This window comes from Sphaerodactylus townsendi, linkage group LG05 (genome assembly GCF_021028975.2).
Source record: "Sphaerodactylus townsendi isolate TG3544 linkage group LG05, MPM_Stown_v2.3, whole genome shotgun sequence".
Classification (NCBI taxonomy): domain Eukaryota; kingdom Metazoa; phylum Chordata; class Lepidosauria; order Squamata; family Sphaerodactylidae; genus Sphaerodactylus; species Sphaerodactylus townsendi.
Genome location: NC_059429.1, coordinates 23,955,156 through 23,983,077, shown reverse-complemented (window position 1 = coordinate 23,983,077; position 27,922 = coordinate 23,955,156). Strand labels below are relative to the sequence as shown.

At 42.9% G+C, this 27,922-nt stretch overlaps 1 protein-coding gene across 1 annotated transcript in view; it reads left to right on the top strand.

The window, feature by feature from the left end:
* The window catches only part of CEP350 (centrosomal protein 350), an 82,853-nt gene that overhangs the window by 10,431 nt on the left and 44,500 nt on the right, over positions 1-27,922 (top strand). Inside the window, 14 exon segments of the mRNA XM_048497814.1 lie at positions 3,084-3,169; positions 4,324-4,367; positions 7,106-7,220; positions 9,731-9,854; positions 11,652-12,256; positions 14,058-14,171; positions 15,449-15,547; positions 16,131-16,277; positions 19,238-19,887; positions 21,189-21,310; positions 22,505-23,505; positions 25,179-25,332; positions 26,672-26,820; positions 27,411-27,600. Coding sequence (XP_048353771.1) covers positions 3,097-3,169; positions 4,324-4,367; positions 7,106-7,220; positions 9,731-9,854; positions 11,652-12,256; positions 14,058-14,171; positions 15,449-15,547; positions 16,131-16,277; positions 19,238-19,887; positions 21,189-21,310; positions 22,505-23,505; positions 25,179-25,332; positions 26,672-26,820; positions 27,411-27,600 — 3,587 coding nt within the window. The 5' untranslated portion in view covers positions 3,084-3,096.

Sequence of the window (27,922 nt, the reverse complement as noted above, 5' to 3'; positions counted from 1 at the left end):
TTTACCAAGAGTCAGCATTTAACTGCATAGTTTTCAGGTTCTTTCTTTAAATTGCACAATTCTTAGAGAACTTTTAAATAATGTTGATGCCCTCTGATGTTTGGATACTTTTATTTTCTATGAAAGAACAGACTGTTCTGCTGGACTACTTCGAGGGTATTTGCCATCTCTGGTTTCTTAACTGAAGCAGTGTGTATTTAAATCTGAATGTGCTTCAGTTGCATAGAAAGTGGATGAGGGAGACCAACTGCACAAGAATGCAGAATTCTGTCACACCCAGTGTACCTCTCATTTAGCCCTCTCTTCAAGCTGTTTTACTTCTAGGCTGCCAGTATCTGAGCTGAGCTAACCGCCCTCTAGAAGAAGAGGCTGCAATGAGAAAAGCCTTGGGCAAGAAGAGGTTAACTACTCACCTTGTTACTACTTTTGCTAGTAAAATCAGACTCCTAACTAATGGATATTTAAACATGGGTCTGTGATTGTCATGGCTAGTTCAGCCCTTGGCTAGCAGGGTCTGCCTGGGACCTTGGAGAGTAACTGGAGGTCATAAATAAAACACTCTTGAGTAGATAAACTAGGGGTCCCCAAACTACGGCCCGGGGGCCAAATGTGGCCCCCTGAAGGCATTTATCCGGCCCGCCAGGCATGGTGGCGATGGCTCCATTCATGTGCAGTGGGGGCTCGAGGGAGAGGAGGAACCGGCCCCAACGGCTGTTGATTGCAGTTACGTGATGGCACCCCCAAATCTCCATGAATTTTCTGACCCAGAGTTGGAAACCTTACATGTGGCAATGCCTGCTCCACCCTTCCCTCTCAGCTACTCCACGTGTTGCTCTCAGGCTTTCTGTTCCACCTCACTCCCATTGGCATCAGCCAGGCTGGCGAATCGATCGCTGGCTGCTAGGGAGGAAAGAACCCAGGAAGATACCTGATCCTGGGTTAGATGGAATGTTTCAATGGGAAAGTTCTGCTTTTTTTTTTTACAGGGGAAGGTATTCCACAGCCTCCCCAACAATATTTGGACCCCCCCACCCCCCGTACTTGACATACTTTGGTCACTGTTCTAAAAATAGACCATGACAGAAAGGCTGAAAGGTGAAATCAAACATTTTACAATCATTTGTGCATAGGAATTCGTTCATAGTTTTTTTTAGTCCGCCCCTCCAACAGTCTGAGGGACAGTGAACTGGCCCCCTGTTTAAAAAGTTTGGGGACCCCTGAGATAAACCAATAGACTTTCAGTATCAGGCCACTCAGTATAGTAATGTCAATATTTTTAGAAGACCCTTGTACATATTTAGGGCTGGTAATTTCCTAGGACAGGATGCTAGTAATGCTTTATCAAATTTTCGTCAGTACTTACTGGGATAATGGGAGCAATGGGAGCCATACCAATGAAAAGGGCTGAAGCATCTGTTTACTGTGTAATATGTTGGTGTGCCAGTTAGCCTTATTTGTCTTGCATTTATGCTTGCTGTTTCTTGAAACTGCGATCAGAGTTTTGACTTCAGCTGTTTTCTGATTCCCCTTCCTTATTCTTCACCTTGTCACCTGCCCAGTACCTTTTCACATTGCAAATGCGGTAGGACAAAATGTGCTGCCTGTCAAGTACTTTCTGGTTTCGGCTCAGTTGAAATTCTCTTTTGAGTAGTGATCCGAACAATAGTGTGTGATACAGGACTATTAGTAATTGGACAGCCCCTTTCCTGAATGTTCCTTCCTTGCCTGTAAGTAACATTTCTTAAAGCTTTCTGGATTTTTGCAGTTTGAAAAAAATTACTTGTGTGGCCTATTCATTCTTACTATTAAATGACCTGTCCATTCTTAAATGAACATCTCTTGTGGCTAGATCCCAATCTTTGGAACCAGGTTAATTTTAAAGGAGGAGACTAGAAACGGCCAGCTCAGTGTTTTATGAATCCTCCAGAAATGACTCCCAATGCTGCATTGTGTTTATTCTCCCCCACTTGTATGTGTGTGTGTGTGTTACTGTCAAGTCACATCTGGTTTATAGTGACCCCATAGGGTTTTTAAGACAAGAGATCTTTGGAAGTGCTTTGCCATTGCCTGCCTCTGCATCATGACCCTGGTATTTCTTAGAGGTCTCTCATCCAATTACTTGCCAGGTTCGACCCTGCTTAGCGTCTGAGATCTGGTGAGGTCAAGCCAGCCTGGGGCTAACCAGATCTTATAGTCTTGGCTCATTTAGACTTTGTGGACTACTTTCTACAGTGAACTCAATTTAAAAGTTTGTCTGGTATATCCTTGGCTCTTGCACTTTAGTTTCCAAATAAAGTGTACATAAATAATAATGATCAACGAAATTGTTGTATATTGTCAGTATTCAGCAGGTTTTTAATATAGGATTCCTGCTTTGGCAGGAATAATTGGGCTGTTGGGAATTTTGCTGGTGCGTTAACAAATTTTTGTTAATGTTTGGCTCTATCATTTGTCGTATGATCAGCAAGAGTAGTAATATTATCAAAATGCAATGATGCACATGTGAATATATTTCTGTAGATCCAAACCATACATTTTTACCTAGTCCATGAGTTTGTGCTTACAGTTTACAAATGATACTGGAACTTTCATTGTTGATGAAACATTTAGAATCATCAGATACGTGCCAGCATTGTTCTGCCCTATGAACTGGAGCCCATGAAATCTAAAATGGATGTTATTTTATGTGAAAGCAAGGAATTAAGTAGTTGGATACATTCATAGGGGATAGCTGTTTCAATTGGTAAGATCCATCGTAGATAAATAGAGCCTTCATGGAAGAGGTAGTATTTTTCTGACTACCAGGTGTCGGTGACTGATGAGGCTTTGCAACCGTAGTCTTTCAGAGGCCTCAGGGCTGCTTTTAGAGATGGATTGGTGCATTGGTTTGGCCTTGATTTGATCCAGTAGGAAATCTGTCTTTTTTATATTGTATTTTTGAATGACCACGTTGAACTTCAGTTGAACACATTTTGCAGGATTACATCTAGTTGGCTTTTCCCTGTTTCCCACATCAAAATTTTACTTGCGTCATAAGATGTACTTGTGTGCTCAGAATTTGTAAATATTTGTGTGTGTTATAGGTGAAGTGGCAAGATGTGGAGCAGCAAACAAAATGAGGTGCCTTTACAAAATCCAAGGTCCTCCCTCAACAGGGATTCCATCAGAGGTATGTGTGTCTTTTGCTGTGTCCTGAATTTGTAAACTGCTTTAAAATTTGGCTGCATGCCATGTTTCTGTGTCACACAGATTGCTGTGTATGGAACAGTAGTCTCCAAATCTTATGTTTAAACACAGATGGCTAATAGTGTCAGAAAAGCTGCCGGACAAGATGCTGGCTTCTTTTATCTGCATTCATGTTGCCATCTTTCAAACTTTTCGATAAATATTGCACAGAATGCTATTAATGCTACAATTGTAATCACAGTTCTTTCAGAAGGGGATAGTGTAGTTTTTAACTGCAGTTCTGTGCCTTGTGAGAAAATCATTTTCAAAGCTGTCTGAATCATGTAAATGAAAACAAGCCGTTTTGGATATTAGTTTGTATTTATTGACAGATTTTCTAGCTAAAACTGCAAGCCGATTGCATAATGTAAGTCAGTACAATTAATATGAGAAGGAGGCATCTAATAAACAATGTAATAGAACTACAACTGCAGAACTCTGAAATAGGACCTAAATATTAAACACGTGTTAAACAATGCAAGAAATGGTATTATGTAAGTAGAAATATAGATAAAGATATACAAATAAAACAAGATAAAATATACAAATTTATGTACATTTTTATTCTTTTCTGCAAAAAAAAGGTTTTCAGAGCAGATCACATGAATCAAAATACCGACTGTTCATTGGGATTCTCAGCTGAGTTGGATCCAGGCACAACAAAGTGTTGCCTGATTGGGCCTTGCCCTTCTTGCCTCATCAGTGGTGTGACACACTAAAACATTTTGGCAGAAGCACATTTTTGGCTGCCTAATTAAGAACTTTTCGTTAGCGTCTTTTTAAAATTGCTTGGTATATTGTCTTTGTATTAAACTGCTTTTTGATGCAGATACGCACTGGAAAGCATTTGCAGTAACTTACAAAGTGTAATTTGTCCCATATAAAAAGCATGAGCTTTTGATAGCTTTTTTTCCTGCCTGAAAATAGGTAGTTCTAGGGTTCTGTTTAAATGAAATTGCCCAGCAATTCATTCAAGAAATAAATTCATCCTGTAACTGATATAGCCTATCTAAAAAAAAATTATTGAGCTGTGCAAAGTATTATTCATGGAAATAACTGTTGAATTTAAAGGGAACTTGTTTGGCATTCTTTGTGCAGACTTAACGACCGCATGGGATGCTTTTTCACAGACTAAAGCAGCGGTAAGTATATCTATTTTTAAGTACTAAAGAATGTGAAAGCCCATGACAGTCATATTGGATGTACTCTGTCTTCATAGTTCTAAACTTATTAAAAGGAAAGTGATCATTTTTCTGAGTGGCTTACGGGGGGCATTCAAGAGCAGTGGAAAGTTTAGATGTAGCGCCAGCAGCAGAATGCTGTGTATTGGAAACCGTTCATTTTCCTGCCATTGTTCACTGCAGATAACACATTAGGAAAAAGTCCCCGCAAATGCATGCATATATGTGCACATACGTACACACAATGCCATGTTTAAAACTATTCTGACCCTTTCAGTTCTAACATTCTAGTCCAGGGGTAGGGAACCTGCGGCTCGAGAGCTGCATGCGTCTCTTCTGCCCTTGCACTGTGGCTCCACAAGCAGAGCCGCCGGCCCCATCCTTGCCCGCCCTGCAGGCAGCAGGGCAGGTGCACCAACTGCCCGCGATCAGCTGGGCCGTGCCGCGGGCTTCCCCTCTCACCTGCCCCATTGGAGCGGGGTGGGCGTTTTCCCGGCGGTCGGCGAGACCGAGCCCCTGGCCCCATCCTTGCCCGCCCTGCAGGCAGCAGGGCGGATTCATCCATGTGCTTCTCAGAATGAGCGGAGTAAAAGATAGAAAAAACCCAATATATATAGTGTTATCTTTATTTTAAATGTCAAAAATTATTTGTGGCTCCAAGTGTTTTTTGTTCTTGTGGAAAACGGGTCCAAATGGCTCTTTGAGTGTTAAAGGTTCCCTACCCCTGTTCTAGTCCTATTCCCTGTCATTCTGTTATCGACCATGAATAAATGTCCTTATTTGGACTGATGGAACTTAAGCAGGAACCACTCCTGGGGGTAGAAAGGAATGCAACTTATGTCGCATCTTCCGCTATAACGGTACCATACCAAGGAGCGGGGTGGGCGTTTTCCCGGCGGTCGGCGAGACCGAGCCCCTGGCCCCATCCTTGCCCGCCCTGCAGGCAGCAGGGCGGATTCATCCATGTGCTTCTCAGAATGAGCGGAGTAAAAGATAGAAAAAACCCAATATATATAGTGTTATCTTTATTTTAAATGTCAAAAATTATTTGTGGCTCCAAGTGTTTTTTGTTCTTGTGGAAAACGGGTCCAAATGGCTCTTTGAGTGTTAAAGGTTCCCTACCCCTGTTCTAGTCCTATTCCCTGTCATTCTGTTATCGACCATGAATAAATGTCCTTATTTGGACTGATGGAACTTAAGCAGGAACCACTCCTGGGGGTAGAAAGGAATGCAACTTATGTCGCATCTTCCGCTATAACGGTACCATACCAAGGATATTTGTGTTTCACTAGGCAAGTTATTGAATTGAAGCTGTGAAAAGTAGCAACGTGCACATTTTTTTTTCATTTTCAGTTTTTCCTCTCGTATAAATCTGATCTGGCTTTAGATACTCAGTTTTGATTCTTTGTTTCCGAAACACGTTTTCATTTGTAACTCCTTCCCCAGTCTAATTAGGGTGGCATTTTCCAGGAGTATCCTCCTTGCCCAAAGGAATCTTTATGCCTCTTTTCTGGTTGATAGAAGAACAAGGATCCTCATTTTATACAGTATTAAAACTATATACTTGCTGGGGGGCAAGGTATTTGGCAATCCACCAAGGTAGGGAGCATGGCTAGGTAAACTCAAATAATATATAAATGAAATGCCATTGGGAAGATAGTGCATTTAGTAGGAAGATGGGGAAAGGTCTAGTTGAGGTCACATGAGGGCAGGCCACAATTTGTGGAGCTACCAGCAAATCTTTCTGTCTTCTGCCTGAAGTGAATGTGTGTCTTCCTCTTGTAAGTCCTTCTGTATCAGGGGTCCACAGCCTTTTTGAGCCTTTGGGCACATTTGAATTCTGACAAGGCACAGTGGGCTGCCACAGGAGATGATTCCAGCCACAAAATAATTGCCACAGCTTAACTTAACTAACACAGGATAAACATTGCAAGGATAAACGTTTAGGTGTTTAAGTGGGTGTTCGCTCATTTGGAAGGGTGGACGGTTAATCGTTTCGCTCGTTTGGAAGGGTGGACGGTTAATCGTGTAAGCGTTTTTTCGTTATGCTAACCGAAACCTGGAAGAGACTGTGCGTGCACCGTTCAGCGCCCTCCAAGAGCTGATTGGTTGCTAGACTTGTATTGTATTGTATTATTCGATTTGTATACCGCCCTCCCCCAAAGGGCTCATGCTCCACGGCGGGAATTTTAAACACGAATTGGACCCCCGTTCCTCCCCACGAAACTAGATCGAAAGCGTGCTAAGGAGAAAAGTTATACATGCAAGCAGGTTCTGCCAGGACATGGGATAAGGGGGAGAACGAGCGCCAGAAACGGGATGAATCCCTGTTCGTCGCTCAAGCAGTGGGGAGTTCTTCCTGAAACCTGGGTATTTTGCGTGAGTATCATGCGATTAATTGACCGTGGGGAATCGACCACAGTCTTCCAAACCCAAAAAACTCACAGGAGGAACTCTCAGTGCATTACACATCACTTGATTGTAATGTAGATGCCAGTCTGTGCTAGATTGTGCAAAGGATGGTGGTTGAGTTCTCAGCCCAACTTTATTCTGTTTTACTTGAGAATTTTTCAACTGACTATGGTGCAAATCACAAAATTTACAGTATTGTTTATCTGCTGTTTGCTTTTAAATGCAAGAAAAGTTTTAATTTGTGGTTTTTTTACTAACTTTAATGGTGTTATATATAAATATCTTAGCTGCGACACATTGAAAATAAATTGGAAGTAGCTCCTACCAGCACAGCTGTGTTAGATTCTGTCATGGATGCCAAGAAGCCATCTGCCAGTACTACCAGGAAAATAAGTAGAAAAGGTATGTATTACAGATGTGAAGAATTCTTTCTCACAAATATTTGTGGACAGTTATTACTTCATGTTGAATTGTCATTCGTGCCCAATCTGTGTCTTTTATGCAAATGAAATGGTTGGGTGTGGGAGCCAGTATGCCCATCATAAATCTTGATAATATCCTGCAACAGGAAATACATCTCTTCTTTCCTTTTGTGTTTTTTGTTTGGGTGCTGATCGGAGTAGTACAGTGATGGCAAACCTTTGGCACTCCAGATGTTATGGACTACAATTCCCATCAGCCTCTGCCAGCATGGTCATGCTAGCAGTGGCTGATGGGGAAGGTAATCCATGCTTCCTGATATATAAGGATTCCACCACCGATGGGAGATTAGTTACTTGGAAGTACCATAGAAAACAAGGCTAAAAGATCACTTGAGGCATTTCTTTCCAGTCCTTCCTCTATTTTTGTTCATTGGAATTGTTATTATTATCCCTAAACCACAGCCCCTTCTGCAGGAAAGGTCGATGAAAGGTCTGCTACCTCTCTTGGACTGCAGTCTCTTTCAGTCTTTATCTAGCCAGATCAGGTAGGGCCTCAGGAAGCCTATTCAGTTCACCTTCTACAGGCTGCAAAGATAGCAACATCTGCAAAGTCCTTGTCTGGGCAGCAGAGCAACAAAGAGATCCTTGGCGATTAAGGCAACTGGAAGGTCCCATCAGCCGAGGGCAGAGCTTAGGGACTACTTACTATTTGAGTTAGAGGATTCAAAATGTTTTTGCCTGGTGACAGAGCAGAAAATACAGACACCTACTTCCTCAATAAGAACTTCTCCACTTAATTATGAGAGCATTGTCCATAGTAAAGCTCTGAAATCCCCCAGAGGACAGACATTAACCTGAGCCTCAGAAATTCTTTAAAGAAGCCAGAGAAATTCCCTGAAGGTAAATGACAGGTTAACCTTTTTTGTGTTATGCATATAACTAACTAATACTATGAAGCTTGTGGTATAGTCACATTTGGAATATAATAATAAGAACATAAGAAAGAGCCTTGCTGGATCAGACCAGAGTCCATCTAGTCCAGCACTCTGCTGCTCGCAGTGGCCCACCAGGTGCCTTTGGGAGCTCACATGCAGGATGTGAAAGCAATGGCCTGCTGCTGCTCCCGAGCACCTTTGCAATCTCAGATCAAGGAGGATCAAGATTGGTGGCCATAGATCGATCTCTCCTCCATAAATCTGTCCAAGCCCCTTTTAAAGCTATCCAGGTTAGTGGCCATCACCACCTCCTGTGGCAGCATATTCCAAACACCAATCATGCGTTGAGGAAAGAAATGTTTCCTTTTATTAATCCTAATTCTTCCCCCCAGCATTTTCAATGTATGCCCCCTGGTTTTAGTATTGTGAGAAAGAGAGAGAAATTTCTCTCTTGTCAACATTTCCTACCCCATGCATAATTTTATAGGTTTCAATCATATCCCCCCTCAGACGTCTCCTCTCCAAACTAAAGAGTCCCAAACGCTGCAGCCTCTACTGATAAGGAAGCTACTCCAATCCCTCAATCATCCTCGAGGCCCTTCTCTGCACTTTTTCTATCTCTTCGATATCCTTTTTGAGATGTGGCGACCAGAACTGAACACAGTACTCCCAAGTAATGAACAATAATGAACAAGGTCATGGGAGATAGTTTCATCAGTATCAGTTACTGGGGGCAGCAGGGCCTTTAGAGCCTCTTTTCCTGATGGACATTTGGTTGGTCATTTCAGATGCTGGATCAAAGGGACTGTTCATAAATGCAGGCATTGCTTGAGTTCTGCAATGTTACACACTTGCCTTGTGGAATTTTTTGTAGCATTTCCTTCAGTATGAACTGTAGAGTCATTTGATTAAAATCTGGGTCGTGCCTTTGCTTGTGCCTGTGGCTACTGTTTGTGAACCAGCTCCTTGTTCAGAGCGGGCTTGCGTGTTCCAGAATTAGCTGGAACACTGAAGGCAATGAGAGGTATGCTAAAAGAAGACTGGGCCTTAGACCCATTCCTTTTATTTGGAGTAAGAGTTCAGAAGTAGTTCTGCTGTTCTCATATGTTTCTATCCTTGGCATAAATGATACAATCTTCCAGTTGGTGGACAGGTTGTGACTCAGTTAGTGGACAGGTTGTGACTTACCTTTGGTGTGCAGTAAGTACCAAGTTCAACCCCCAGCATCTCCAGTTAAAAGAACTAGACCACAGGTGTCAAACTCGCGGCCCTCCAGATGTTATGGACTACAGTTCCCATCATTCCCTGCCATCATGATGCTGGCAGGGGATGATGAGAACTGTAGTCCATAACATCTGGAGGGCTGCGAGTTTGACACCTATGAACTAGACAGTAAATGACTTCTGTCTGAGTAGACCATGATTCAGTATAAAGCAACTACATCTGCGACCTTGATGCTGTTTACCAGAGACATCAATTTGTGATTTACTTAATAGAATGTAAATGGAATCCCATGAGCCTTGTAGATACCCAGATTCTTGGTTTTTTGCTTTAGCCTGCAGGTCTTCCAGTCAAAAAAAGGAGAGGTCTCCCCGCTGCCCTCTACGTGTTACCACTTTGGATAGTAATGTGAAAAAGAGTGGACATATCGAATTTCGTGAGCCCCTGGCTTCGTTTAGGTCTGTATGGAAAAAAAAATGATATTTTGAAACCATGTTGACGGAATCAAATTGCGACTATAAATGCTTACCATCTGTTTTTTTTAAGGAAACTTCCAAATTGGTTACAGAGTCCCAAGTCTGGACTAACTTCAGAGTTGATTTGCATTCTGCTGTAGTTTATCTTATTTATCACTGATTTGTTATGAATATTTTTAATTTGTTCAGGATATGTTACTCGGGTTTATTAATATTAAAATGGGTAGTTTATACCAGCAAGGAAAGGAGAAACCAGGCTGTCCATAAAACATTGATCTTCATCCATTTGGGACTCATCGAACTACAAGTGTTTGACAGGAACTACAAGTGTTTGACATTTGGGACCCATTGAACTACAAATGTTTGCCCTACAAGAAGAGACTTAGGGAGCTGGGTATGTTTAGTTTGGTGAAGAGAACGTTAAGAGGTGACATGATAGCCATGTTTAGATATTTGAAGGGATGCCATGTTGGTGAGGGAGTAAGCTTGTTTTCTGCTGCTCCAGAGACTAGGGCCAGGAGTAATGGGTTCAAGGTGAAGGAAAAGAGATTCCACCTAAACATCAGGAAAAACTTCCTGTTGGGTTGTTCGACAATGGAATGCACTACCTAGGAGTGTGGTAGAGTCTCCTCCTTTGGAGGTTTTTCAACAGAGTCTGTCAGGAGTGCTTTGATTATGATTTCCTGCATTGCAGGAGGTTGGACTTGATGCCAGTCTTTTCCAACTTTATGATTCTAGGCAGAATTTATGACCCTGCCTGTGAAAAGACAGCAGACCAAAAGAGGGGGGCACAGGAAAGGAAAGGCAAGCAGCAGGCGCACTGTAGTGAGGATCAAGTCATGAGTAAGGAAGGATCTTTTCCACTGCTGACAGTTCAATCCTAAGCAGAGTTACACTGTTCTGGGTCCGTTAAAGTCTTTGCGCTTAGAAAGGTGTAACTTTGCTTAGGAATGTACTACAAGTGATTTCATCTCTCTGTCTTCCTGCTCTTCTCAACATGGATTCAAAGGCAGGAGGCCTTCCTGTGCAACTGATCCTTCCCAAAGGCAGTGAAAAATAACAGGTCTGTTAGGGGGTTGCAACCCACAGGAGGGTTCTGTAACAGAGATCTTAACCCCATGGCTTGAAGATCAGTGAGGTACGATTGTGATTCTATGTGGGGAGCTGCCTGGTATGCAGCAAAATATGACTTTATAAATTAACTAAAAACACCTTCCCAAAAGAAAACCCAGTCTGAGGAGGACTGCGTATACTCTGGGAGGCATGAAATGCTGAGAGTAGCAAAGGAAGGAAACGGAGGTGGAGAGGCTGGCCTTCATATAGAGCAGGGGTCTGCAACCTGTGGCTCTCCAGATGTTCATGGACTACAAATCCCGTCAGCCCCTGCCAGCATGGCCAATTGATGGGAATTGTAGTCCATGAACATCGGGAGACCCACAGGTTGCAGACCTCTGTTATAGAGTACTGGTTTATTACTTATTCATAATCTAGCAGAGTATTAAATGTCTTTGGAAGGGGAAGATTTTCAAGGATTCTTTAACTGGGGCGTAATCTGGGCTTTTCACATATTCTGTAGTATCAGGTAAAAACTGTGCTGTGAGAAATTCAGTCAAAACTTAAGAGATCATTTAGAAAGTAGATACTTGCTCAGTAAAAGCGTTCCTTCCTTTTAAAAAAAACAACTCAAGATAACGTACGTTTGGTGTCTAATCCAACTTGTTCAGAGTTGCTTTCAACTTCCTACATTTGTTTTATAATGTGATTTGCCTCTCTTGCCAGGGATGCACAGTGGTCATTGTCTTACAAAACCTCTCACCAGTTGGAGGGGATGTGCTCGAAGCTTGAATCGGGGAACAAGACTGAAGGAATGAGTGACATGGCCTGTGAAAAAGATGAATCAGATTTACAAAACACAGACTTCAAAAGCCTCTCTTCTGCAGATGAAACTGTCGTCCGATATTTGAATGACCGACCGGCAATCAACGCCTTGCAGAACTCAGATCCTATATTTAAAGTTTTAACTCCTACGAGATCAGAGGAGGAAAAGACTGAGGGGTCTAGGGATATTTACACTAAAACGTCTCTTAGTACCAGTGTCCCAGATGTTGAAGTGAAGGATCCGCAGGTGGTTGAATCTTCAGCTTCCTCTGCCAGTACTTCTAGTGCCCACCGGCTCGATATCTTAAAGAGTCACCAGCATGATGCCAAGCTGGAAAAATTGAAGGAACGGATTAGGAAGCAGTGGGAATCTCAAGAAGAACTGAATAGCAGAGGACAGTTTCGGGACTATGTGGATCATCCAGTAATCGTTGCAGCTGCAGAGAATACGGTAACACCTAAAATCCGAAAAGTGGCAACTGCGCCTCCTGCTCCTTCATATAAAGGTACATAGTCTCTGACTACAGTCTTTGTGTAGAGACAAAGGTCAGTCTTTCGGGGTAGGTTCAGTAAAGCCAGTGGCTTTTATTTCAGTGCTTTCAGTGGGGGTGGTTAGAATTCTACTTGGTTGAAATATTCTACCATTTACCGTATATACTCGCGTATAAGCAGACCCGCATATAAGCTGAGGCACCCAATTTTACCTCAAAAAACTGGGACATTTTATTGACTTGCATATAAGCCGAGGGTGGGAAAGATCCATCAGGAGGCAGGGTGCTGAGCCGGCAAAGGAGCCACAGATGGAGGAAAGGAGCGCCCCAGAAGCCTATGGGAGGCTTTTTAAGGAGGGGCGAGGCAGGCGCGCACGGGTCTGGGGAGAGGGAAAGTGGCTGAAGGCAGGAGAAAGCGAAGCTGAGAATGCCTCGTCCCCCTCTCTAACTCAGCTTTCTTTTTTGCAGGCTCTAAGTTTAAGGCGTGGTTTCAGGGAAGCTGCCGGCTTTCTTTCTTGCAGGCTCTAAGTCTATAGGGAAGCTGCCGTTCGAGGCAGCCTGTTCTATGGTTTTCTTAAAAGGGTCTTTTAAGAAAACCATAGAACAGGCTGCCCCGAGCGGCAGCTTCCTGGTAGACTTAGAGCCTGCAAGAAAGAAAGCCGGCAGCTTCCCTGAAACCACGCCTTAAACTTAGAGCCTGCAAAAAAGAAAGTTGAGTTAGACAGGGGGACGAGGCTTCGCGACGCATGAGTAAGCGCTGTGACTCCGCGCAGGGTGTGTGTGACCCGCGTATAAGCCGAGGGGGGCATTTTTCAGCCTTAAAAAAGGCTGAAAAATTCGGCTTATACGCAAGTTTATACGGTATAACACTTTCTGTGTTCCTGGCTCTGCTTGCGTTTTTCCTCCCTTCCATACGGGATCTGTGAGAACTTGTGTGGGAGGGAAAATGCCAGTCCCTACTGAACCCGTCTTCCTGCCCCCTGGCTCTGCCCTTCCAACTTCCTGTTAAATGCTTTCCTCCAGCTCCCTAGCCTGCTGAACCCCAGGCTACCCCCAAAGATTCTACAGGCTAGGATGTTGTGGGTTTTCCAGGTTGTATGGCCGTGTTCCAGAAGTATTTTCTCCTGATGTTTCACCTGCATCTGCAGGAGAAAATACTAATGGAACACAGCCATACAACCGGGAAAACCCACAGCATCCTAGTGATTCCAGCTGTGAAAGCTTTCGACAATACATCCTACAGACTGATTGATAAGGGCTGGCTTCGCTCTTATGTCTTTCCCTCCTTCCATCCTGGTTTGGGGGTGGGAGGGCACGTGATGTCAGGTGCCATATTGTCGCTACACATTTTCCTATGATCTATGTTAAATGTATTTGCTCATAGTTATTGTGAAATTATTTTAAACTGTCAATGATTGTTGCAGCAATATAATGTTTTGCCTGAAGGATTTTTAAAATATTCGCTTATTTGAAATTACTGGCTCTCTGCATGCATACAATGGACAAAAACGTGGGCATTCAAGTGACTTTTAGGACTGTGGCATATATTAAAATTTCGTCAGTCCGCTTTGGGGGTTAGTTTTTCTATAATGTCTCCTGCCCCTTTATTTTTGGATACCTGATAATCAATACTGGTTTTCCTGTACAGAAATTCCTGAGTTCTAATGCTTATATAGTATAAATATCATTCTCTCGGCTTCTTGATTTGTGGTAATGAACTGGTCAGCTTGCGTGAGATGCTTAAAATATTACAGTATCATTAACTTCAGATTACTTCTTTGGTTAACCAACTTGTTTGTAAAACTTATTCTGTTAGGTTTTAATCCATCAGAAGCCAAGATTCGTACTCCTGATGGAAAAGTGTGGCGTGAAGAAGAATTTCTCAATATCAGTAGAGAGCTATGCCGAGACTTGGAACTCCAGTTTGAAGGTAAATAGTAGATCTAGGCTGCGTTCAGATGTTGTTTTGTAGCCAGAATTATGGCTGCAAAACCCATAAGCCATGGGTTTATGTTCTTCTTTTTCCCCTGCCAATTTCCCTCCTGCACAGATCCAAAATTGCAAGCCATGTAAACTTCTGCTTTAGTTTAGGTGATGGACTCAGTACCTTTCTTTGTTCAGGATATATTTAATATATTAACATTACCTAAATAAAGAGCCACTAACAGCATATGTAGCAATTCTTCATTTTGTCTTTGTCATGAGCTCTGCTTAGGTGGTGATTGAGTAAAAATGGAATAAAACGAATTTTGTTTATGAGCTATTAGTAAGGCAAGCTACAGCTGAAATATAATTAGTCTTTCAAGATAAAGTAGTGATTGGAGAAGGAATGACATCTGTCATGGTGGTTGACACAAGAAAGAGAAAATGACTGAGTTTGAGAAGAAAGTACGGGTCAAGTTAGTGTGCTACAGCAAGATCTGATTTCATCAGGCCTGGGACTGGTAGTTGTATCAACAAACAGTTTGGATGGCCCAACAAATTAAAGTTTATTGATGACTTCTCAGTTTACAGTTATAGTGCTTTGCAGGAAAGGAAGTGGTTGGGAGGTGAAGGGAAGGAGTATGTGAGCCTGAGGGCTTGCTTTTTCTTGTCTCATATGAGTCATAGTTTGTTTGACATATGAGTAGAGCTACAACAGTATTTACCTAGCTTAATTGCATTACTTTGCTCCTGCAAATGTAAGAATGGTTGCACATCTTCATAACCCTGGATGTTAGCACTGAACACCTGACAGCAATTTTTCCCTGTTGTCTGCCAAATAGAGGATGTCAGCTAGTGTGGTGCAGTACTTAAGAGCAAGTGGACTCTAATCTGGAAAACCGAGTTTGGTTTCTCTCTCCTCCACATGAGCAGCAGACTGTAATCTGGTGAACCAGGCTTGTTTCCCCAGTGCTCCACATGAAGCCTTTTAAATGACCTTGGGCGAGTCACAGTTCTCTCAGAGCTCTCTCAGCCCCACTTAACTCACAGGGTGTCTGTTGTAAGGAGGGGAAGGGAAGGAATTTGTAAACTGCCTTGAGACTCCGTATGGTTGAGAAAAGTAGGGTATTAATCCAAACTTCTTCTAAAACCAGCAACATATCTCTCACTGATACATTCTAAATGTTAAACTGGAGACATTTGTTTAGTATCATCTAGGGAAGCATGCTTTCCTCCACTTGAGGATGGTAAACCACATTTGTGTGTATGTGTTCTGTTTTTCAGAAGATGAGTCTGCTGTGAAAGACATACCGGCTGAAAAAAGTAAGGTGCGGAAAGCAACCAAAACAGTGCGCAAAGTCCAGAAAGTGACAGAGCAACCAGGTGCGGACTCCAGGCCAGGTTGATTTAAGTATTGCTTTTAAACAAGCGCCTTGTCTTATGTTGCTTTTTAAACAGGGTTCAGTTTACAGTTTTCTTTTTTGTATCGGCCACTGTGGTAGATCTAATCCTTTCTTTTAAATACCTTCTCCACCTTGGAAGACTAGAAATCAGTCCTCTGCTGAGGAACTCCAGTCCAAGCCTGTTAATTTCGGTGGAGTTAGATTAGAACAGTAGTACTCGATCTGTGGCTTGTGGAGAGCCACACTTATGGTCCCCTTCAACCTGAAGAGCCCCATTTACCCTCGTCATGAGGCCTGCATCTTGGACAGGCTCACAGCTTGCCTGTTACTCTGGCACCAGCTGTGTCAAGGTAGAAACCACCTGCTACCCAAAAGCTCCATAGGTCAAGAGCTTTGCCCCCATTCCTTAAACATGGGGAAGATACTGAGGAACAGTTCTCAGAAGAGTCACCAGTGGCATGCTGACGAGCCACATGAATCTCAGCATACTTTTTGCTGATCCTTTATGAACCAGAATGCACTGGCAGATTAATGTGCATCTCATTACTTTTTTTTAAATTTAGGAAGTACAAATATAATAAGTGTGTCATCTTGGCGGGAAGGACAAAGATTGGCAAAGAAGTTACTGGGTCCAGCTCCTAAACCACAGCAACAAGATAAACAGTCATCCGCCATTGAGAGAACTGGGAGGGATAGGTCTGTTAAATCTGGTAAGTTGAGCCAAATGTGGCATTCCCTTTTTCTTTTTCAGTGTTGCATGCTTCTCAGGTAACTGCAGAGAGTATTTTGTGCTGCAGAAAGTGGTTGAAGAATTACCAATTAAAAGAAGATAGATGTTGGCAGGGCTTTGCTATTTCAGCATCTTTGCTGGAGGAAACACTCACATAAAGACTGCTTCTTTATACATACATACACAGGAGACAGTTGGTGGAGGTGACCCATCCCCAAAGCATCACCCCTCTGTCGGGGATGCGGAGGGCACCCCCCGCTTCTCTCTGCAAGACAGGCTTTGGGAAGGGAAAGGGGCAGGGGCAGGGCAGGAAAAGCAGATGAGAGACAGAGAATGAGTGGCTGGAGGAGACCAGGAGCATTTGGGGAAAGGGCAGATCACCCCCCCCCCCGCCTTGAATTGTCCCTCTGGCCAGAGGAGATGCTGTCCTTACTTCTTCCCTCTTCCTCCCTGTGGGTTTCTCCCAAGACAGGAAGAACAAACTTCCCAGAGGCTGAAAGGGAGTCTCTGCTGCCAGTCCCCATTTTCGGGGGGGGGGGGGGTGTCCCAGGAAGTCCAGGGAATCTGCCCCAGGGATCAGCTGGGCTGGATTCTGCTGGGGGAGAGACTTGAAGGGCAGCAAGGGGAGGGGGAGGCAGGCAAGGCAGCCTTTCCTCAACTGAAGGTAATGTACTGCTATGATGGGGGCATCTCCTCCTTCCCCCCAGCTGTCTGGCTTCCCTCCCTCTTGCCAACCCCCATTTTCATCCTTAAATCAGGGGTGGTGGTTTATCATTTGTATTTTATGATTTTATATAAATTGTATTTTATCTTCGCTGTTAGCTGCTCTGAGCCCTCTCCTGTGGGGAGAGCAGGGTATTAAGTATAATAATATTTATAAGGCAGGGCAGACTTAATTTAATTAATGACCCCACAACAGACACACTAAGAAATGATGCTGGTCTGGTAATTCTTGCTTTAACACTCTCTCCGCTTCCTAAAATGAGATGCTGACACTTCTCTGATTTTGTAACGTGGTCATCAAGATGCAAGTTTAACAAGTTTTGGGAAACGTCATGCAGTTAGATTAAATCTGCATTTCTTGATGTATTTTGTTTGCAGTACCAAGCCTCAGCTCCTGGGATGAGACAGGTTGCAAGTCTAAGCATTTACATTTTGGAAGAATACTTGGGTTATGTGTTTTTTTAATCACTAATTCACATATAAACCCAGTAGCTATCTAGGAGCTTTGTCTGTGTTTGAGGATCTTCTGTTTATCTTTTCAGAGACTCGTGCTAGTCTAACTTGCTGTTTTCATGCTCTGGAAAGGGTATTCTGAGTAGTTTTGGAATCTCATTGCTAAAAAGCTAGCCCTAAAGGAGATTTATGTGACCCATTGCATTAAGACTGCACATTTGGGTAGTTTTTGTCACCTGTGAGATCAGTCTTGTAATTAGAACAAGGCTGGCTTTCCAACCTAGCCCTCCCCCCTCCCCTCTCCCCTCCCCTCCCCCCTTGCATGCCTCCCCTTACTCACTCGCCTCCTTCACTCACCTGCCTCCCTTCCCCATCCCTCCCTCTGCTAGGGTGGGTGGGCCATATCCAGATGCCGGCCCCCTCCCTTGAATGCCACCCCTCACCTCACTTCTTCATATAAAAAACCTTAATGTTCTCAGTATTTGGTGACTGTGAATTTATTTGAGGAGCAATCTAGTTCTTTTAACTAGTTATTCAGTCTCAGTGTGATCAAATACTCCCTTGATGAATTGCCTTATGATACAAATTACCCAAAACCTCTTAAGATGTAGCACATCAGGGTACTAGCTTGTTCTTAGGTTTACCCATTGAATTGCATTGTACCTGTGTTGGGTTCAGTTTGGAACCTACTCACCTATCCACACTGATACATGTACTAAAATGAAACAGGAATCCAGTGGCACCTGAGAGACTAACAGAATTTATTCCAGCATATATTTTAATCTTAAAGTGCCAAACCCCTACTTCTTCCTTTGAGCTGGGTGGCCTCACTTCCTCTTTGCCCTGGTGGATCCTTGGCCTCCCCTCTCCCGCCATCTGAAGAGCTATAAATATTTCAAGGGGAAATAGTCAAGTTCTGAGAATTAATTAAGAATGAACGGAAACAACTTCCTTCTGACTTAATTGCATTGCCTTCTTCCAAAGTAGTTTAAGATGTATAGGAGGCTGTACGCCCTAAGTAGTTAGGGTACCTTAAATCAGTAGCAGAATTATTTATTGACTTATACCCTCCCTTTATAACTTCCCTTTTTATCCTCCCTTTCTCTTGTGAAGACAACTTACAATTTTAGGATAAAACCATAAGTAACCCAATAAACCCCACCTAAAACACCTGCAGCTATGGACAGGATATGTCCTTAATGCATAGGGAAGAGAGAAAAATGCACCCATCCTGCATGTCTGGAGTGAGATGAGAAGCCTCCTTTTTACTTAGCCCTGAACTTCAACAGGTAGACCTGGTAGATTGATGATGCTGTAGTACTAAACTGCTGAAGAAGTGATATCAGGTGGAAGGAAGTGATCTCATCTAGCCCCAGACTACTGAAGCTTTCTGCTGATTTACTCCAGCTGGGGAAGCTTTTTGAATGGTTTATCTCCATCGTGATTCCCAACTTCTAAATGTTCTCAACCTCTTCCTTTTGTTCTGTCAGCAACTGAAGTCATGTTTGATGTGTTCCTGTCTTTTGTAGCTAGTTCTCCTGCAGTATTGCTTGAATGCCCCAAATCTGTCTTGCATTTCTAAAGTGTAGACACTTTCTCTTTCTCTTTCCTATGGGAGTTTAAATAAAAATGGTACTTGCCGCTTTCAGGTGTTACGTCTTGTGATATAATACAAAATATATTAGCCCTGTAGTCCACCTTACACAGCCTTTAGGCAGCCCAAAGTGAAACATTTCTGACACTTCTCCCCCCCTTCCCCCGCAGCATCTCACTTTGCGAAGACAGCATCTGATCCAGGCGGGGTTGTGATCGTAAAACCCAGTTCAAGAAGTCCCAAACGATCCCGGAGTAAAATAAGAAGGGAGAGTAGCTTGAGGAAGAGAGATGCCGCTATTAAGAATGCTAAACAAAAGGATGACCATGTAAATAAGGACTTCCTGCCAGTGGAGATCCAAGGAATTCTTGATGACCTACAGCTGGATTCTGTGGCTCAGCATGCAAAGCCAGAGATGAATGAAGAAAACCAGAGTTCAGAAGTGCCTGCTCCATTTACCCGGAGTCACAGCCCGACCAAGAGGAAACCAGACAAACTGGGTGCCAACGAAGAGTCTCAAGTCATTTCTAAGAGACGTCATTATGATACAGATGAAGTTCGGCAGTATATAATTAAACAGCAAGAGGAAAGGAAGAAGAAGCAGAGCGAACAGAAGAAAGCTCAGAAGGAGGCAACGGAGCAGAGGAACAAGAGACTTCAAGAACTGTACAGGAAGCAGAGAGAGGCTCTTGCTAATAAGACAAAAAGTGCATCGGCTCCTGAGCTGGTCCCCAAGCAAGTACAAGAGACTTACACCAAGTTGTTCCTAGATCAAACCTTGCTTCAGGTGCCACAGCCCCCACTCCTACAGGATGTGCAGGTATAGTTGTTGGGGAAGGGAATGCCTTCTTGCTGTTTGAATTTTTTTTAAAAAATGGCATGGGAAAAATTAAGAACAGTATAAAAATTGCTGGGGAAAACTGCGGTTTTGAAGATGCTTGTGTTAGTAGTCAAGCTGAAAACTTTCTTGCCTTCAAAACCTTGCACAGGTGGGTGGCAGCAACAAGTGTGATGAGTAATATATTTCCCTTTTCTTCGTATCTAGTTTGGAATGGAAGCGAATGGAAGTTGACTAGCACTTTTATGTGTTGTAAATAATGTGGTTTAAATAACAGATGAAGATTAGTGTTTATATCAGTGGGTTTTGTCAATGCTAGTATCACCTTCGGGCCCATTAGGCGATGGCAGGAGGACGTGCACGTCTTTTTATTGCTGGGCTAAAAACTCTGTTCTCATCTTCCTAAATAAGCAGCTGAACCTCCTTGGAGTTCAGACTTGAGATGCAATCAGCATTGCAACAATTGGGCATTACAGCAGTAGCCAACTGCTTCAGAAGCATATTGCCCTAAAAGCCATGACTGTCTATGGGATTTGAAGGTTCTTGTATGTGATTCAGTCTACCGTTCTTTTTAATGGCTAGGCTTTAAACATTTGTGGCTAAATTTAGAAGGGCTGTGGGTTTACAGAAGAAGAAGAGTTTGGATTTTTTATCCCCCCTTTCTCTCCTGTAAGGAGACTCAAAAAGGTTTACAAACTCCTTTCCCTCCCCCCCCCACCCTACAAACACCCTGAGAGGTGGGTGGGGCTGAGAGAGCTCCAAAGAACTGTGACTGGCCCAAGGTCACCCAGCTGGCGTGTCCTGGAGTGCACAAGCTAACCTGGTTCACCAGATAAGCCTCCACAACTCAGGTAGCAGAGCGGGGAATCAAACCCAGTTCTCCAGATTAGAGTGCACCTGTTCTTAACCACTACACCACGCTGGTCAGTGCTAGAATTTTATTCTTATTTATCCAGGTTTAAAATATTTATTTGTTTGTAGCCTGCCTTCTTCCCAGTAGAACCAAAAGCCGCTTACATTTTCCCCTCCACCCTTTTATCCTCACGACAACCCTGTGAGGTAGTTTAAGTTGAAAGAGAGTGACTGCGAGCATTTGAACCTGGGTTTCCCAGATTTTAGTCTTACACTAACTGCTATGCCATTCAGGCTTTTTTTAAAAATCCAGTTGTTGGAACAGAATCCCAGCAGACTGAGCCAGTTTTCTTTGAGATTCACTCTTGTCTCAAGGATTGCCTTTAAAATTATTCTTCCAGTTTATTAACATATTTTCCCTTTCTTCCTAGCCCAAACCTGGGTATCAGCCGTCCGGAGAGTCTGACAAGGAAAACAAGGCACAGGAGCGTCCACCTAGTGCCTCCTCCAGTAGCGATGTGTCTCTGTCTGAACCTCATCATACTCTTGCTAGGTAAGGGAACCTCATCATACTCTTGCTCGGTAAGGGAGCTGGAGTCCTTTTTAAAAGGCTACCAAAGCAGAGCTTTTGCTAAGAAAACTTGTTGTATTGTAGGTGACTAGCATTTTCCCTGCAATTTCACTTCACAGTTTAGAATGCAGCAGTTCAGCATCCTGAGCCTAGACGATTTTATGCCATAATGCTAATATGCTTGGGGTCTCAAGTCTGGGTATGTGTTGGGGCTCTGCTGAAGTACAGAATGCATAACACTGTATTGGGTATAACATCCAGCTTCCTAGGAGCTTTGGTTGTTGGTTTTCATAGAATCATAGAGTTGGAAGAGACCCCAAAGGCCATCAAGTCCAACCCCCTGCAATGCAGGAACACACAATCAAAGCACTCCTGACCATCAAACCTCTCTTTAAAAACCTCAGAAGGAGACTCCACCACACTCTGAGGTAGTGCATTCCACTGTCGAACAGCCCTTACTGTCAGGAAGTTTTTCCTGATGTTTAGGTGGAATCTCTTTTCTCTCACCTTGAACCCATTACTCCTGGTCCTAGTCTCTCGAGCCGCAGAAAACAAGCTTGCTCCCTCACCATCGCTTCAGATACCTTGCTCCATCCCTTCAAATATCTAAACATGGATATCATGTCCCCCCTTAACCTTCTCTTCACCAAATTAAACATACCCAGCTCCCTAAGTCTCTCCTCATAGGGCATGGATTCCAGACCTTTTACCATTTTGGTTGCCCTCCTCTGAACCTGTTCCAGGTTTTAATAGGAAAGCCAGATTCTTGCTTACTTGCAGTGATTACATGCTACTGGTAATAACGCCTGTTGTGCAAAAAAATACAACAGCCTCTAGAAAACTAATCCTCCTGCCTCTCATTCTCCATCCTCGTGTCCCTTCTCTTATTAATCATCTCTATTTTTGCCCTGCTATCGCAGCTCTCTGTTCCTGCCCCGCCACCCAAGCTCTCTTTTTAACTCTCTGCCCCTCTATCCCATCTCTCTCCTTTTGTCCCACTACCCCAGCTTTGTTTCTGCCCCCCTACTCCAGCTCTCTCTCTGCCCATTTATTCCAGTTTTCTTTCTCCTTAGCACTCATTCTCTTTCTGCGCCAACTCCAACTCTCTCTTTCTCTTTCCCCCCGGCCCAGATGCCATTCTTGAAACTTATGAGTGTTCCACTGTTTGCTTTCTAGGAACAACTTGTTGGAGTCTGTATGGATTCAGCCAGATAGACTGAGTTCAAAAGCCCAGCCACCTTGCTCACAGCGTTCTGCTGTCCTGAATGGAGGTTTCTTTTCCCAGCTTCTGTCTCTAGATCAAATGAGCGTTTTTCAAAAGGGGTTTGACTCTGCGTTATCAACCAGGAGGAGCCACAGCACAGCTGTGGGATCCTTGCCTTTGGCAACGCAACCAGTTATGCCATCTACGCTGCAACCCACCATTAGTCAGTATAAAAGTAAACTGGACCGCATTGAAGCCCTGAAAGCAACAGCAGCTTCTTTGTCGAGCAGAATTGAAAGTGAAGCCAAGAAGTTAGCTGGAACTGGCATTGATTATGGAGCAGCCTGGAACTCTGGACATGACCTGGTGCAAGGAAATCAGGGGAGTGGCTATGGGGCAAAGGCCAGCAGCCCCCCAGTGAGAGAAGAGAACGATGTCTTTTCAGCCAGGCTTCAGAAAATGCTGAGTACCTGTGTGTGTCAAACAACTTTTGATGATAGCCTTCCTGGAGTGGGAAATCTTAGTGAGTTTAAAAAGCTCCCAGAGACCATCAGCCCTCACACTGCCGCTCTCAGTCTTCCATGCAAACAAAGATCTGAAGGAATAGTAGGAAACCTATCCAAGAAGCCAAGCTGCTCTCCGAAGGCCGAGAGTAAAGTTGTAGCTCCGCATGACTGTAGCACAGATTCAATCAGCGAGGGGCCGCTCAGTGACCATCTCTTGTCCGAAGAGGAGGAGGACCAGTTCAAGCACTTAACTTTAAGGACAGCCGAAATGTTGAAGGAAAAGGAGTTCTGTGCTGCAGACAAAGCTGGCTTTGAGCCCATAGAACAATTTCAGAAAGAAGCAGAAAAGTATTTGCCCTTTTCCACACAGATGAGGAGTATTTCAAGGCCGTGGGAGGGACTGTCTAAAGGAAGTCCACACAGCGTCATCAACATCTTCACAAAATCTTTTCAGCTCTGTGGGAAAGGTAAGAAAAACAGATAAATGAGAAGTGTATTACTGTCCCGAGACCAACGTGGTGTAGTGGCTAAATACAGGTGCACTCTAATCTGGAGAACCAGGTTTGATTCCCCTCTCTGCCACCTGAGCCGTGGAAGTTTATCTGGTGAACCAGATTAGCTTGTGCACTCCAACACATGCCATCTGGATGACCTTGGGCTAGTCACAGTTCTTTAGAGCTCTCTCAGCCCCACCCACCCACACAGGGTGTTTGCTGGGCGGGAGGGAAGGGAAAGGAGTTTGTAAGCCCCTTTGAGTCTCCTTACAGGAGAGAAAGGGGAAATATAAAGCCAAACTCTTCTTCTTTTGTAAATGAAATAAACTCTGAGGTTTAATTTGCTGGAGTTGTAGTGAAGTTCAACTCTATCTGTGCATGTTATTTTTGAAATAAAGTTTATGTATAGTAACTAATAAACAATCTTGCAAAAGCAATGGTGGTAATAATTGTTAAACATAGCACCCAACTATATCATCTTCTAGGTATAATTATGTACTGATCAGTCTGTTAATTTAAAAAGTATGACCAATGATCTGTATTCATAGTCACATATAACTTCCCTCCAAAAATCATGAAAAAGTTTCTAGCGTTCAGAAAAATAAGCTCAGTCATCAAATCCAATCCATAGCCTAACTAATTTAGTCCCATTTGACAATTTTGCTGTTTCCCACACCAAGATCATACAGTGAAATATGTGGTCTTCCAGCTGTGTACACCTAACATGTTTGCAGCAGTAAAAAGATCATACATCTGTGGGCTTTAAGAATATGTTCTAATAAGAGTCCCAATAAAAGAGATTTCATATCCTGTTATTTAAAGTATTTTTATCAAGTATCTTTCTCCAAAATTGTTTAAGTAGTGAATATTAGCAAAACATATCCTGATCAACATCTTCCTCGTATTATTGGTATGGTAAATTCTAGTTAGCTTGTTTAGTGTCAAATATCGTTGGTATATTGTCGTATAAAAGTTCTTTTGTTTTAATGCCTATGACTGAAGGAGCAGTTGATAAGAAGACAGTCTTCTCTGAGATTATATTATCTGTTATATTAAAAGTACTACAATTTATTGCTAAGGCTTAGTGCAACAGACCAGAATAAATGATTGATAACAAACATTTTTCACTATTTTTATGTGCATTATATGTTTCACATGTTGTAAATTCAGTGCATAGCTGGCATGCAGCTTTTTTTAACCAATAAAATTGTGCATTTGAAGATGCATTTTTATCCAACCCAAGTCCTCAGGATGGTTTCCATGGTTTTCTCCCCCCTGCCCCCTTTATCCCCACAACATTCAGGTAAGGCTGAGAGGAAGTGATTGACCCAAGGATACCTAATGTGTCAGAGCAGATCCTAATTCAACATTTTAACGTCTTTGCCATGCTGAATTAATCTGTGTTGGAATACTGGCACATCCTATCATATCATGGATTAATTTACTGTCTTCAGTAAATGGGCCAACATTTCAACACTGTGTCTCCCAGAGAAAGTGTATTTTACAAAGTATTCTGTAGCCATGTAGAAGAGACTGAAACCTCAGTAGTTTTGGATTTCTGCTCATCTGGAATATCCTTGCCTTGTTGAGGAGGTTGAATATTTCTGAAATGTGGACTGTACAGTTGTCACGTTTTTCATTTTTAGGGTCCGAGGAGCAGTCAGAATCAGGATCCCCAATCCAGCAACTTTCACTTCCAATAATGAGCCCCCCGGATAGTATTCTTTCCTATGAGGATGATTTCATCTCATCGCAGGGTAGTGGGACGGTGACAGATAAAGTGTCTGCTGTTGAGCCCAGGTACATGTGAGTTTACAAGTAGCACCAGAACAGAATTCATTCATTAAAAGTGCTGTGCGCTGAGGAGTATTTGCTTATATACTGCAGTGTTATCTATGTATCTAATTCGGAACCTGCCTTCAGAGTGTAGATCAAAAAATCTGCACAGTGGGACCAAAGATATTTGGGTGTGTGAAGGTGGGTTAGGTTGTACAAGCCTGGATTGGCAGAAAAATCTGAGAAACAGATAGGTAAGAATGGACTTTTAAAAAAAACACCTTGACTAACTTTAAAGAAATGCCAAGTAAGTTGTTCTGAGATCGTTCTTGGCATTGTGTAGTTGAGAAACTGGGAGGGGCGGGGAAACCCCTAACAACTTGTCAGAGAGAGCAGAAAGTAGGTGACATAAGTATAGGGTGGGGAAGAAGTAACAACGCAAGGGGGAAAGAAAGGGGCAGAGGGGGAAAGCAGCAGGATGGGGATGAGAATGTGGTGAAAGGGAGAGGGGAGTTAGGAAATTGGCAGTGGTGGTGGGGAAATGAAAATGGGTGGGATGGGAAGTGAGCAAGGGGGGAGAATTGGGGGCCATATGGGGGAATGCATGCTTTCCATTACCTGGGAGTGTTCACTGGCCCCCTGCATCTCATTTTCTGTTTCTCAGTGTCAGAGGAATATAGTAGAGTTTTTCTGAATCAGTCTATTGTGGCACTGAGGAAACAAAAATAACTTTCTGGTCTCAACTTTGTACAACCGCTCAATAGTACAAATGGTTCTGTTAGCTCAGTTACCTTTGAAACTGAATTTTTATTCAAGAATTATGTAAACATTCTGAAGTTTCCTTGATCTGGCAAAATTGTTTAAATTACAACTTCTAGCTAATTGTTTGCTTGCTCATTAGCCTGTTGATCACTTATATTTTTAATCTGTACATTAGCAAACTACCATGTATGTACTTGAATATATTTAAAAGTGAGAGTTCAGTTTAACGGACAAATCCTGTTGCCTTGTTAGAAGTAAAGGCTGTCTGTGATATTTTCTCTTCAATTCTCAGTTGCAGAAACATGTCTTAAAATCAGCTTAAAATCATTGTGCCCTTAATGCTTGGCCCCCAGAGTCATCAACTAAATCCTAATTAACTATGGAGTAATGTTTTCAGATCAAATCTAAGTGCATATCTGCAGTTGTTCCCACTATGGCTGCTGAAAATCCTGAGCTTGCTTTATAGAATATTTCAGTGACTAACGTAAGAAGCTGTAGTGATAAATCATTGTCATTGATTCTGTTTTTGTCAGATGAATTTCACTGTGGTGATATGCTAAGAAGTGTTAATTGTATTTTTCTTCTGTGGTAATGTTTGTAGAAGCAGCCCAAGCTCAAAAGAAGATTTTATCAGCAGGAAATCACCTTATGAACTGCAAGCTAAAGAGTCTACCCACCATTCCTCAGGATCTCCATCTGCCAGTTCTTCTTGCTCATCTGCATCTTCTAAAAGAAGAAGGAAAAAGGAAAGTACGTGTGCCATTTTCTATGATATCCTTTCTTTGTTGGTCCAGTCCTAAGGCTTTGAGTGTGCTTTGGAAAGGTATCCCTGCAGGAAAATTTGCAGCAAGACCTGAGGTCTGTGCTTGAGGGAAAAGCTGCCTTGAGGCCTACATGCCCCTCTTCAGCCTCTGACCTAGGGCCAGGACCTTGGTAAAGCAGTGTTATCATTCCCACATGTGCAGATAGGAGGCTAGGAGAGAATGGCTCATCTGAGGCCACCAGATGAGTTTGTGGCACATTTGAACTGGGTACTTCCTGGATCACCACATCACTTCCTCATAACCATTACATTATGCTAATTGCCAGAACATTGGTTCATCTTGCTGTGTTGTGCAGCACCTCTCCAAGCCATCAGCAGGAGGACACCCTTTCGGCATGTGTAGTTGAGGCTAGACCAGAACTGACTCATGTGCAGAAACGTTCTCCATGATCTGTGTAGTCAGCTCCAGCAAATGCTTCCCTATTTTTGTGGCCATATCCACGACAGCTATGTGTATTGAATTTTTTTTTGAATATTTGTTTTGTTAAAAAACCTTTGCCAAAAACATGTGTTACAGGGCTGGAATCTTTAACTGGGGCTTCTCACGCCTCTTTGCGGGAAGAAAGCAAAACTTCTGCAGAACTGGACCCCAGACTGTCACAGACTAAGACTTCAGTGCCTCTCAGTGGATTATCTCGTAGAGAACAAGGGCAGAATCCAGACTCTGACAACACATTAGAAGAACTGTCGGGTCATTCCTTGATGAGGTAAAGTTGCTAATAGAAGTTCAATTGCATATTACCACCAAATTATGGCTTTATACTGTAGTATTCTAGTAATCATTTTATTGCTCTAGATACGAAGTGCCATGTTAATAAATAGTACTAATGATCCTTGACACCCAGTTCTTACATGCCTGTGGGTTTGTCAGACTTTTTTGAGTGCAGCAAAATAGGAAGGTTGGTCACAGGCCAAGGGGTGGAAACTAATATCAACAAATCCGAAGTTGAATGGTCATTGCAACATTATTTATTCGCACGCTGTGTGGAAAAGATTCTGTTTCCTTTGGAATTTCAAAAGTCAGCAATT